The 13,576-nt window shown below is 33.1% G+C and overlaps 1 protein-coding gene across 12 annotated transcripts in view; it reads right to left on the bottom strand.

The window, feature by feature from the left end:
• LOC119069895 (sex determination protein fruitless) overlaps positions 1-13,576 on the bottom strand; it is an 88,193-nt gene that overhangs the window by 39,432 nt on the left and 35,185 nt on the right. For 11 of the 12 annotated variants that reach the window (XM_037174096.1, XM_037174105.1, XM_037174101.1 and 8 more), the window contains 3 exons: positions 4,948-5,095; positions 743-943; positions 276-656 (listed from right to left, as the gene is read on the bottom strand). In XM_037174096.1, the coding sequence (XP_037029991.1) occupies positions 276-656; positions 743-943; positions 4,948-5,073 (708 nt within the window). In that variant the 5' untranslated portion in view covers positions 5,074-5,095. Of the gene's footprint in view, positions 1-275; positions 657-742; positions 944-4,947; positions 5,096-13,289; positions 13,432-13,576 lie in introns of those variants that run through there. The other variant, XM_037174097.1, reaches the window with a different exon arrangement.

The raw sequence follows: 13,576 nt of genomic DNA, 5'->3' as shown, positions 1-13,576 counted from the left end.
ATTAATGATTTAGTCAATCTTGAATGATGGATTTGCGAAATCGAATATATATTCACTGAAGGCAATTCTCTTGTTTGTGGTTTAGGTTTAGGTGTATTTGATTGAATCACTTGCATGTACAATATTTGCATTGGTAGTAACTATTCTGGTTGTATGCAATGTCTACTAATATATTCAATTTCGATGGTGACGAAAATAGTGTCAATCGACAAGGACGGGGGGTGTAAAATTGCAGATGAGAGATAATAATTCTTGTTAAATGAAAAAAAACTCACCTGAGTATCCTGAGAGTAATTTCGTTCCTGCACATTTGCGCTATGCGTTGAGGTTAACGAATTATCACAGTTAGATGATGAGTTTTTGCGCTTTCGCTTACTACTAAAATGATCTACTGGTGTCGTAGACAATTCTCTATCTCGTTCCCGTTCTCTATAGTCTTTCAAATCTAAAATCATTTGTTCATCACTCCGTCGATCCCTACTATCCCTTTCACGTTCAAGATCGACCCTATCTCGATCTAGTTCGCATCGGTCTCTTTCCAATTCACGATCAAATTGAGTCCTAGTTACACTTGGTTTTTCGCCGGTTGCTTCACAACGTTCTTTGTCACCATCAGCGCGATAATTTATATTATTGTTGTCTGTTAAGCCTCGAACCTGGTGGTTAGAATACAAATATTTTGAATAAATTACTGGAAGAAATTGGAATTTTTTCGAGGTAAAGTGAAATTAGTGATTTTTACCTGTAGACTTTCAGCTGTTTTCAAAAATGTTGGCAAACAACTTTGGCCAACATTCACCTCACCCTTGTACATAAAGTCCAGAAGTGATCGCATCTCTGAGTATCTGACATCTTTAAGGTATATTATAGGATGGGGGTGGTAGTTTTGAAGAAATATGGTTTCGAAATATGGACTGCAAGCCGACAAAATGGTTTGATGTGCCTAAAAAACAAATTAGAAATTTTTGTTACAATTTTCGCTGTTGATCAATGAGTAAAAGTAAAAGTTCAGTTAATGTTCATTTGTGATTAGGAATCTCGGATGAGTCTAAAAAAATCTTTTAGACTAGAATACCGAGTACAATCATATCAAAATTAATCTTCCTGTTCGGTGATCAAATAATAGTAGAGGAAAGAATAATCCCTGAGGCTATACGCTTTTCCATCCATGCGCTATCACCTGAAGACTTGTGACTTTTTGTTAAATGTCTTCAGGTGAACAACATTTATTTTACATTGTCACATTGTTTTTGAGCACTAGGAATACCCTAACGCCTAGCGTAACCAACCTCACATCGTACATCTACATTTTCAACTTGTTATACATTAGCGAGGGACAGAAAACATGAACAATTTTATGTAAACAAAAAAAAATCGCTAGAAACTTCTTTGAATATTTTCGAAAAGTAGAAAATCATTTGAAACAGAGAATCCTCAGAAAAAAGGCCATGGAAATCCTTAAAGCGTAAAAAAAATCCAGCAAAACCGGTTAAGAAAATTACACAAAAAATCAAATAAAATCCTTTGTCAACGAAATTTATAAATCTACACGGAATTCAACGAAATTTACAAATCACCGCCCCTCGGAAACTATTCCAACAAAACTTTTATTTTTCATTTTCTACTCACTGTGGCACTGACATAAGTGATACCTACATTTCGAGACAACTTTTGCTGATCTACGATGTGAAGCGACTGCATACACTCCCCCTCCCAGCGCTCAAAAAACAACAAAAGTTTATCACTGCACAAAATTTAACAATATTGTACAAGTCTCGATCCGTGAAGGGATGAGTGACGGAAAAGCGTGGTAGCTCTAGGTGTAGAAGTGTTCGTAGAAAAACCACTTTCCATGGAAAGTGCTGTATATGAATACACAGCATGTTTTTACGGGAGTTTCAGTTCATTATGCACTCGGCCGCCATTGTGCGTATCGTGTGTGTTTGCCAGTATATTGATGTTATTTAGGTTGCATAAATTCGCGTTGAGCATGACTTCGAAAAATGTCCCATATATTTACGTCATTCACAAGGGATTGAGAAATCATTTTTCGACCTCACCTTCAACAAAATTGCATTAACGTATGCTGATTAGAATTGCTGGTTTGTCTTAATGATATGAGCAGTCAAGAAACGTTATTTATTTCCCGTCTAATGAGATCTATAATGTATGAATAGATGGTTGAGAACGAAACAAGTTTGTGGCACCACTTAAAGAGTAGTGCAAAACTAATAATATTAATGGTACAGCTGAATCAATTCCTTGTTTGAGTAATTTGCGAGTTCAAGGTGTTTTAATTTCGCTGAGGGGACTAACTTCTCCGGTTTATTCATTTTTAATTGCTCTTAGTGAATCCAGTTAAAAACAACTTATCGAATATTTTATTAAAAAACCAACTCATCCTCATAATATCGGTAACATTTTGCTTTGACAATCATTTCAGCCTTGAAACTATTTTCTTATTCATAGATGGAAATCGGGCAGGTAGTTCTTTAGTTGTGGTTCATGTTTGCAATTACTGAATCACATGAGAATATCGTTCCTATTGTTATCGAAAGTGAATCGAGTTCACTTTACTTGTATTGTTTACAAATAGTTTTGCGAAACTTCTTCCTCATTTCCGTAAGTAAATGCAATTCGACCATAAAGGCGGATGCCTTCATGGTGCAATGTTCGTTCCATTTAACCTTAACTTTTTGTCACGCGGAACTACAATAAAATATTTTTTTTTTTGGCAACCAAGCTTTTGTTTCAACACAAACAGTTGTCATGGAACATCATAGAAATGTAACTTTACCTTTGTTTAGTATTGATTTCCAAATTTTTGAACGGGTTTTATCGGCTTTATAATTGGTATCGTTGTGCTACTTTTAACGTTATATTTAGCAAATTGCAAATGCTTGACAATAAAATACAAATTCGCAATTAAGAGAAAGGATAGTCATCGCTCCAGATTTTATTGTAGCAATTTACATGTTCAAATTCAAAACTTGAACGTGAACCGGGAATACAGAGCTTGTAATGTCATGATGAGCATAATGGATATTGAACATAATGGACATAAGTAACAAAAACCTTAATACGATGAATCGAATAATCGAATGATTCTTGATGAAAGCATTCTTGTGAGTTATTTGATTTCCGAATAGATAGTTCCGACTATAACAGCAAATGTTCTGTGATCGACTTAAGTTACATCACAGTCACCAAACCATAGCAAATTAAAATTTTATTGCTACTGCGCTATGAAGAACATAGCCGTAGATATATGAAAAATTCATTTTATTGTTCAAGAGAACGATGTAGTATATCGGACCGTATGTTGTTTTTTTTTTCTCGGTGTAGTGGTCGAGGCATGTCTTTCTTTACTTTTAATAAATGCATAGCTCCTGAAGCAGTAATTTGTCATTCGTTTAATTTAAATAGGTTCAAATGGAAGGAATTGTCCACGCAGTTAGTTTGGCATCTACTCTAGTGTTTAAAAGATATATTTCCTTTGTTCTAGGGTTAGGAGTGAATTTGAAAATCCACTAAATAAACTGACAGGGCTGATGGATACCAAATAATGCCAATTTTTCAAAATCTGAATTCTTTTATATACCACGCTCGCTGTACATCAAAAGCCATCAGGGGATGCTTTAGTTTTACCACAAAAACGAAACGTTCCATATTAAGTGGTACCATTATGCGATGGACAAACGGCATGTTCCTGTTAAATCATTTATTGTAATAATAAGGTACGTCTAGCACTCCCCCTTCGACCAAGACTGCATAATTTTATCCAAAATCTTACTTAAAAGTATTAAAACTACTCAATAATTTCCGGTGAGTGTATGTAAACGAATTTATTGATGGGCAAAACACAACCAGATGAACACTTGAACCAGAATTAATTTAAAATTTAATTCAATCTGGAATTGAACTTTTCAACAACAATTTCAGGTGGTTGCAGTGTTTGTCCGAAGACATGGAATATCATTTCATTGTCGCATAACATTCAAACAATGTTCAAACCGAACGATATGTTGATATGAATAGAGCTACAAAAAAAAACAAAAGACATTTTAGCGAAAAGAAAAACAGTTTTTTTTCGTTCTTCGTAGGCATAGCTTTTGTAAGATTACATCATAGATCGAACGTCAAGATTCTTATTTATATAACCACACGGAGAACAAGCAGAAGAAGAAGTAGAGAGAAAAAAAAACACACAGAACAGACGTATTATATTTTGATAATCTTGTTTGCTGCCAGTATTCACATTTTAAAGTACTTAAAATAAATTCAATGGCCAACAACATGCAAAATGAATTCAAAGTTACGCGAACTTTTAACACTATAAGCTCGATCCATAAAACACAAATATTATAGAGCCGCTCTTTTATGTCTTATTGTATTTGCATATGTGTGTTTGCCAGTTTCCAAAACGTTCTCGAATCATTGTACACAAACATAGTACATAATAGTGTTCTTCATAAATGAATTATGTATGCTCTAATATACTTCATGTATAAGTTCTTACATCATACCCTTTTGATCAAAATTGTTATGGCATCCGGTAACTTTAAAGATGTTTATTATATAATAACCGACACTTTGCACTCAACTATTTATTGCAAGAGCATTTTGATGCTAATTTTTCGAGGCAATATTTTTTTTCAACGTTTTCACATTTTACAGACGACAAGAGTGGAGGCACACAAAGCTTTTCGGAGTTTGATCTATTAATTTTTCCAACTTTAATGAAATTTGTCAAGAATCATAAAATATGCGTGAAATAAATGCAATCAGTTATTGGAGATGAGTATATGCAAGGTGTACCGGCAGTGAAACTATCTCGGACGATTTTATAACATCCATTCGATCGATCGACGTTGTTGTGTTTTTCTCATTTCTCGTTTCATTGTGAGACTTTTAGCGTAATTTTTGTTGACAGTTGACTAAACTCACCTTAACTGTTTTTCCATCACATGCCAATGTAACATCGCATAAAGCTTCTCGTTGTAGCAATGAGGTCAAAACACCAGTTAAATTGGTCGGATGGTTGTTCCAGCGAAGACAAAATTGCTGGTCCATAGTGCCTCGGTCAGTAATGAACCTAAAAGTCAAAGTAAAAAAATGTTTTTTTAAATAATTTTAACAGAAAAAAGCGAACTGAGGTGGTAATTTTGTAATTAGTCATTCTTTATGACGAGCATGTCATACAATCCTTGCATTTTTCAAAAGTTTAACGAACTAACAAATAATTCAACCACTCAGAATTTGAGAGCATCCGATTAAATAGACAGGGTTTCTACCCAATCTTTTTCCACTTCGTTTGATGTGCTTAATTCAGCAATAAAATCATTTCGCATATTTTTTTTAGAAAAAAAAATTAAAAATTGAATTACCGGTGAAATCTAATTTACTCTTTCATTTCTCTCGGTTGATATAAATTAGCATTTCTTACAACACAACTAAAAATCTCTCGTTGATATATTTATGAAAATATGCAAAAAGAGAGACATTCATATCATCCGCTGCTGAATATAGTTTTAATTACTTAGCAAATCTTAAGTAATTGTCAACGCAGTAAAATTATATTTACCTGTACCATACCAAAGTCGGCACCTATCTGATAACATTATTTGAAAAAAGAGAGAAGTATAATGCAGTGGGCTATACTATATGGTAACATCATATTATGTGTATGAAATGCATGAAAACGCGAGAATTCATAGTAAATAAAAAGTGTTCATCCCAACTAGTGCGAAAGCCACATGAAAGTAAAGTAAATTTCATCTGGTAAGCTGAGTATAAAGTGAAACGGTATGGCATTTGCTGGATTCTATATGTTATTTAATATAGAAGGCAAAAAGCTTTAAACGGGATGTTTGAAGCTATGTGGTCAATGTGTGTGTTTGTTACCATTAACAGTTGATTAAAGTAGTGAAGTATTCAATTAAATAAATCGACGGTCCATATAAGCTAATTCAATTCTGAATCAACCGTTATATAATATGCATGATACCATTTTATGTTAAAGATAATTTAAAAAAAAAATTCTTTGAAGATAAAAATGACGAAATAGCATCGAGAGAAAAGCACACCATATTTTCCGGTTAAAATATAGATGATTCTTGTGTGTTGGAACATTGTTTATGCATTATATAGGATACACAAATATATTCTGAATTAATATGTCAAACTGTCTTTATGAAAAATTAATGCTTTTTTTTATTGACTTATCATACATATAAGAGTGGCTTTAATCTATTTTCACGAAGATTTTACCATGTATTACACATTTCCATATTATGTTAGTTTTCCCTCCGTTGAAAAACATTAATTTAATCCACAATGTCACAGCATATTTATTTTTTGATACAGCATAACCGATATAAGCTTATTTCGTCTTTGATCTAAACGGAATATAAAGTAACAAATGGTGGGTGGTTGGGTGAATAATGTTTGTTTTATAAATAGAGAAAGGAAACGAACCACCGCCGCTTTTATTGTAAAAGGTGTACGTATATATACATGCATTCGGTGCTTATAAGAAGCCAATATTTGATACGGCACCTTTTATCTGCTCTCTCGTACAGATAGTTTACCGTTGAGATTTTTGTTCTCAGGGATTTGTTATTTATATGCTTGAGTTTATTGATAAATTGCTGAATAGAAGAAAAAAAAACGTTGAAGAAAATATTCGAAAATTGCTTTAGCAACTTAACAAAGATATTGTATGATAATTAGGAACATGGATTCTGTTTATCTGGTGTATTTACTCATTCATTACAGTCAATACAGGCTCGGATATCCTAATCTAATAATTTAACATATGTTTTGAATACAACACCAACACCAATTCATTGCATTAGGACAGAGTTTCCTAGAGTGACCTCCTCGACGCAACGATCAGAATCGTGTCATAAATATTTTTTGAAATTTGAATGCTGGTGTAAAGCCACTGCGTTTTAATTTTATGATACAGAAAAAAGGAGACTGAGTCTTACATTAAAAAAAATCTGTTCTAGTGCTTGATTGTGTTGATTGTAGGTTCTTTGGTGGTTTTAATACATCAAGATCCATATCCGTGTCTGGTCTCGGATTTGATTCTCAGTTTTAGTATTAAATCATAATAGCTTGGATTTAAATTCAACGACTCGAAAGACCAAAATAAATTAGTTAATAACAATTAGAAATCCTGATTTTGAAACCTAAACGTATTCCTGAATGTTGGAAAGAGTACCTGCATACTGTGAAATTGGGCAATTTCTTGTAAATTTGGAATAATTGGTCAAAAAGGATTTCGAAAATCAAAATCTTTTTTCCTTTTTATTTTTCTTCAATCCACACATAGAATCCACCTGAAACCTGACTACAATGCATGCTAATGCGATTTCATCCGTTCTGTACAATAACATACCAGTCTCTATATCGATTACGTACACTTTTCAACAACTTCCATTTTTGTAAAGAAAATGTTCTTGAATCTAAAAATTCGATCCATATATAGTACATGACATGTACGAAGTTTTTAAATATGTATATAAGTGGGAGTGGATTTTGTGGGCTGACAATATGTGGTATCTAAGTTAAACGATGCAGATTGCAGGAGTTTCTAAGCTAATTTCATTTGATGTACGCTAATGAAGACAGTTCTTGCTCAATCATTGAGCATCAATGTATTTTTTTTTAAGATTTTTTCGCCTTCGGCTCATGCAGTAACTCCCCAAGTATCTAAATAAACATGTGGACAGAGGTGAATAATCTACTATTACTTTTATTTCGCTTATAACTCGCTAGATGTGATTTTGATATGATAAGCCTTTTGCTGATGCGGTGTGCGTGTCCTTGTGAGAATCAATGGTGTCGTTTATATCAAAACAGTGGTAGGAGCCATTGCTTGAAATCAGAAAGATATAAGAAATTGGAAGACAATGTGAGCAATGCCACGAATCAACATAAAATGATAAAGCCTAAATTTTGAAAGGTGTCATTACTTAGCGAAACAAACATCCTATATACCCGTTTCATTCCAAACTCAGTCCGATATGCAACAACGAAGTTAACTAGACTATACACACAGGCCCGGACTGGCCCTATGGGCATTCAAGCGATACCGGAAGGGCCTTTTTGATTTTTTATGGATAAATGGCATCGAAGGGCCTTCTGTAAATTGTATCCATACAACGGTCGAATGGCTTTTTTGAGCCCTGAATACACAGAATGCACAGTTGACAAAACCTTCCGAATTCTCCAAAAAAAAAATCAGTATCTGGAATTCTACATTCCTAACATTCATTCTAAACGAATTCAGGTCCGAAGACCGAGACTAATTTCCATTGATAAATATCATGACATGATATACGGATTTCTTATACCTACTGTTTTGCTTGCATAATCAGAATAACCATGACATTTATTATAATGGCTTGGCGTAAAACTAGTGTATAGCCAGCGTAAAAGTATTAAAATCAAAAGGTTAGAATTGCAATCAGAATCAAGTGTATTTATTTGGTCTATACCGAGCTATTATAACTGGACTATTTATCAATCAAACGTTATACAATCGCAATAGTTGGAAGAAGAAAAAAAACTCATTTCTCATTACTAACAACATAATGCTAACAGCTATCCCACATTAAGACGATACACGACATATACCATTACATCGAAATTAATTTGCTTACTTACTTATGTACGAAAAATATTTTATTTTAACTTTCGTGTAACATATTACTAGCGAATGACATCATGCCCTTTATTTCGCATTTTTTTTTTCTTCATTTGAACAAATCAAAATTACGTCATATGGCCTTTTTTGCACTACAAAAAACCTATCCACAACTATATATGTAAACTTTGATATCCATTTTATATTTTCTTCTTTGGAATAATAATTGTGAATGGTTTCATTTATTGATACCATAAAATATGTGTGTAATATAAACACAGCATATGTCTAGTTAATGTAGCTGTGTAAGTACAGTAAGAAGATTAATTTAAATTTCATGTTGTTGAAAATGCTGCACAAAAATTGAGGTATGTACACTACGGTTGAGATTATTTTATTGCTGATTGCTGATTTTAAACAATTATTTATCGAGGAAATCAGTCGAAGAAAAGGATTAAGATTTTGACACAAAAAAAATGTTTGTATATGCAAATATGCGGTTGGTATAACCTACATGGAATAATACACCATTTATGTTGATACAGAAACATTGAAAATTCAGCGAATTCGCATTATCGTTTAATGGTCTAGTAGTAAAATAAACATATAAGTTTATAAAGTTTCAATAACTTTGTGTCTCAAGGACAATTGGTATACATATGAGTATATACATACAAACAGCATATGAATATCATGTCTTTGAACGTCTGGTTAAATTAGTTTGAGTTTTATACATTTCTTAAATTTATATTCGCATGATGCGTCAAGACGAGACTTAAAAGTCGTGCGAATTGAATCGGAGTCAAAGTCTTCAGAGTGGCTAATTAACCGTGGCTACTTACTGACCCTACCTACAGTTTATATATTTTTTTGTAGTAAAAAACTTGAGACTTGCATGGAACAAGTAATGTTGTTTCATATTTCATGCGTCAAAAACCACTTGGTTGATGTTTCAAGTACTTCTTTCTCCAAGATACTTTGCATAACTTGAGATAAAAATGGAACAGTTGTGTTGTCATGGGCTTACAGCTTTCACACACAATGTGTGTTCGTACACCGAGGTTGAAGCTCAAGGGAAGTGCACACCACGTGTACATGGAATATTTTGAAATTTGTCTGACTGTAAAAGGAGTGGGTTGATTTCGTTTCCCTTCCAACCGCTTCATTTTTTCGCACCAACATACTTTCAGATTGAGAAGGAAATGAATAGATTCGGGCGGAATGGATTTTTTCTCACATATTCACTGACATTCAATAGGCTGTTCTACCATAAGGCTCAGACCATTGGTTGTAACGCATAGAAGTAGTTTCTATCGTCTTCATTGCAACAATTTTCTTAATATTTGGCATCGTCTCGTAGTGTGATAGTTTCAATTCAATACAAAACAAAACTAGAAACTTTGTTCAGAGTGGGAGGACCTATACAGTTTTTCTAAAAGTAGAAGTAGGTGCTACTAAAGTTACTGCTTAGATGCAAAAATATCATATCTGATCATTTATCGCTTAAACGCGAGATTAGTTGAATACTTTAGGAACTCAGTATACTCGGCAAATTTCAATGAAGTGCAGAGTTTTCAACAGCTGGTTTTCATACTATAGTTAAATCAGTAGTGTGTTAGCAGTTTACTCATTCACCAACAAATACACTACTATCATAAACAACAGCGTGAACACCAGTTGATATAGGATCAGCTGTTGTCAATTCTGCACTCCAGTGAAATTTACCGAGTGTAAATTAATAGAATTTGCTGGGGACTTGACAATATGCAGCAGAAAGTAATTCTATTACCTCGCTTCAAATTTCGGGTCAAAGCAAGACGCTTTTCATGAAATCAATTTTCTTTATCATATGCATTGATAAATGTCCATGTGCACCTGGCAGGAAAATTGTGTTGCTATTGAGAAAGAAATGTAAACAAAATGTGGAATAATGCAAGTTTTAAAGCGACACTAAGAACTACTAATTATAGTTTATAATTCATATTTTTGTAGTCTACAATTTGTTGCATGCGAGTGTATTTTACTAGGTTACATTTCGCCTTCCGCTGTCCATACGGTTATCGATTCGATTCATTTTAATGGAACCCTTGACAAAATTGACATGGCATGTTCCTCATTACATATCGGTGGTAATGTAAAATTTCTAGTGACATTGAACGAAAAAAATGTTTTATTTTTAGTTTGATTATTGTCAAACTGTGTGAATTGATTAAATGAACAAAATTGACGATATTATCTAGCCGAAAAAAAAACTTTGAGTTTTGTAATCAACTGCGGGTATCAGTTTAGTACATGAAATAGGAAGATAATATTGCGTTATCGTAGTATTACAAGAAAAATTGATAAAACAAAAAAACTCTGTACACATGTGTAATGAAGAGAAGAACGTTGACTGTTTGTATTATACCTATTATACCTATTTATAGCTTGTAAAAATTTCTCCATAAACATTCCATTTTGCATATACATGTATGTGTGTGTATGCATCTAGCCTGACTTTCCCTCAGTCGTGTTTTACGTAACGAAGTCATATTGTGTCACGTGAAAGTGTTTAGATTTTGGGATAATTTCGATTTGTGAATTTTCCTTCTAACATACATTCTCGTAACATACGGTATTTGTGCAGTATGAATAGAATTGCATGAAAATCTGTTTATTGCAACAAAAGGCCAAAGCTCCCCAATGGTTCAATATCATTTTGAAAATGATGAACGTAACCAGAAGGCTGTGTATATTCACTTAATACTTAACATTTACTACACATTATCTAATTGTAACATACAAAAACAGAGACTCGTATGTCATACGAATCGATTATTTTAGAGAACCTTTGTTGTTCAACGTTGTTTAGCAAGTCGTTTTTGTAACCTACATGATGGTTATAGGTTGGATCGTAAAATGTGCTTTCATCATACATGCATGTCCGCATTGAATAATCAATTTGAATCACCAATGTTCCTTTGCATTTTCTATTTTAACCCGAATTAAATTTAAATGAATGACCAACATTTAGTTCACGTGGATCCTTTTACTTCCTTATTATTAAAAGAAAATCGATATGACAAGACTAATACGCAAATATGAAGTTACGTTTTCATTGCAATGGAAGGCGTACGTTATATGTAAGCGACCAAACCTTCTTAATTCATGCTATTAAAGAATTTTTACAAAATTTCCTCGCATATGATTGTACACAGGAAACAGATAAAGTTTTTCCCACGATGGGAATGAGGTCCTTTCCTTGCACAAATTAATTGCTAACACACGAGAAACATCACCGAATTTTCTGTTCTCAATCGATTCTGATGCCTGATTAGGAAGTCAAAATCATAGATATATATGTGTGTGCTGAAACACGACACTTCAATGCATTCTGTCTTTAAGCTTTCGACAATAAAGAATGGAATATCAAGTACTTTTCTGCCAAGTCCATTTTGGGTTGTGTGCTACAAGTGAGAGGTATAATGAGAATTGAAAATTGGACTCGCTTTAGTACGTCACACGTCGTTAAAATAATATTTTAACGTCGTCAAACAGTACACTCTCTTGCGCTATTTACGGGATAATTGGTCCGAAGGTAAATTTAGTTTAAAATGCAATTTAAAGCCCTATACCCTCAATGCATTTTTTACACTTGGGTTTCCATTTAATTTGAACATTGTGTAGCCGATTCCAATATGGCCATTAAATGATCTTATCGTTTTAATGTAAAAAATATATTTTACATTCAAATTATCATGTCCAGACAATTACAGTAGCCAGGTAAAATATTTGTAATTAGCAGAGCACAGAGTAGATTAAAAGCCCTACAGCGATAGAAAATATTTTCAACTTTTGATAATTATCTAATTGGATAAAAAAGGTAAAAAAAATTAAACAAAAATACCAACGGCCCACCCTACCACTACTGCCAAAACATATGTGCTAAACTTATACACACATTTTTTTTAAGTTACACAGTTACCATGACCCTATTTTGCAGAAATTATAATCAAATTTAATTAAAACATTTTGTTTATCTACAACGTCATGGTGTGCGTTTCGCTGTTGTAAAAGGTGTTGTATGTAAATACTTTCTTTTCTTAGAAACACAGGTCCATCCAGATCACTCTCAATAAAATTACACTTGATAGACAATTATTTTTTTTTTTGGAAAATTGACTGCACAACTGTATTATATGATGAAACATATTTAATGCAGCGTTGCATCATAATTGCGGGCAACATTACAGCAGTGCCATTATCTGCAGTTTACAATAAATCATTCAATAATTTTCCAATTATTTGGGTCTTTTGATAATTTCGATGTGAATCGTAGAGACAATTTAATAAAAATAAATCGAAACGACTGCCAGAAAATGGAACATTTTTTATCCGCTGCAAAAACTTTCAAACGTTCAAGTTCAGATGGGGGCCCTCTTTCTTGCCGGAATACCATTAACGACGATCACTAGTGTGACCTTCTCTATCTCTCGATTCGCAAAATCTACATCTATTTTAATTAACCACAAAAAAGTATATATATCGCGCATCGAGCCAAAATGATGGGTCACATCGAAACAACAATAAGCAATTATATGCAAATTTTATTAAAATCACAACACCAAATCGAAAAGCGAATATCAAAACTCACCAGTTCTTTTTCGTATATCTGTTGAATTCGAAAACTCAAAATAATTTTTTTTTATTTGAAATTAGCAAAAAAGTACAAGTTTTGAAGGTCAGTTACCATATAGTCAATATGAGAGAACTATAATGTAAGATACACGAAATATTATTTCGCAAAAATATAGGACACCACAGTATTGTTACTTCGAAGTAAAAAAACAAATGAAACTAATACTGTTGTGTGTGGCCCATCGCGAAAAATAAAAATTTTTGCGAACGTGCTATGATAGTTAATATAAAAATACCTATAGG

Source organism: Bradysia coprophila, assembly GCF_014529535.1.
Source record: "Bradysia coprophila strain Holo2 chromosome X unlocalized genomic scaffold, BU_Bcop_v1 contig_416, whole genome shotgun sequence".
In the NCBI taxonomy this organism is placed as follows: Eukaryota; Metazoa; Arthropoda; class Insecta; order Diptera; family Sciaridae; genus Bradysia; species Bradysia coprophila.
The sequence above is the reverse complement of the archived record's forward strand: the minus strand, read 5'-3'. Positions and strand labels throughout refer to the sequence as shown.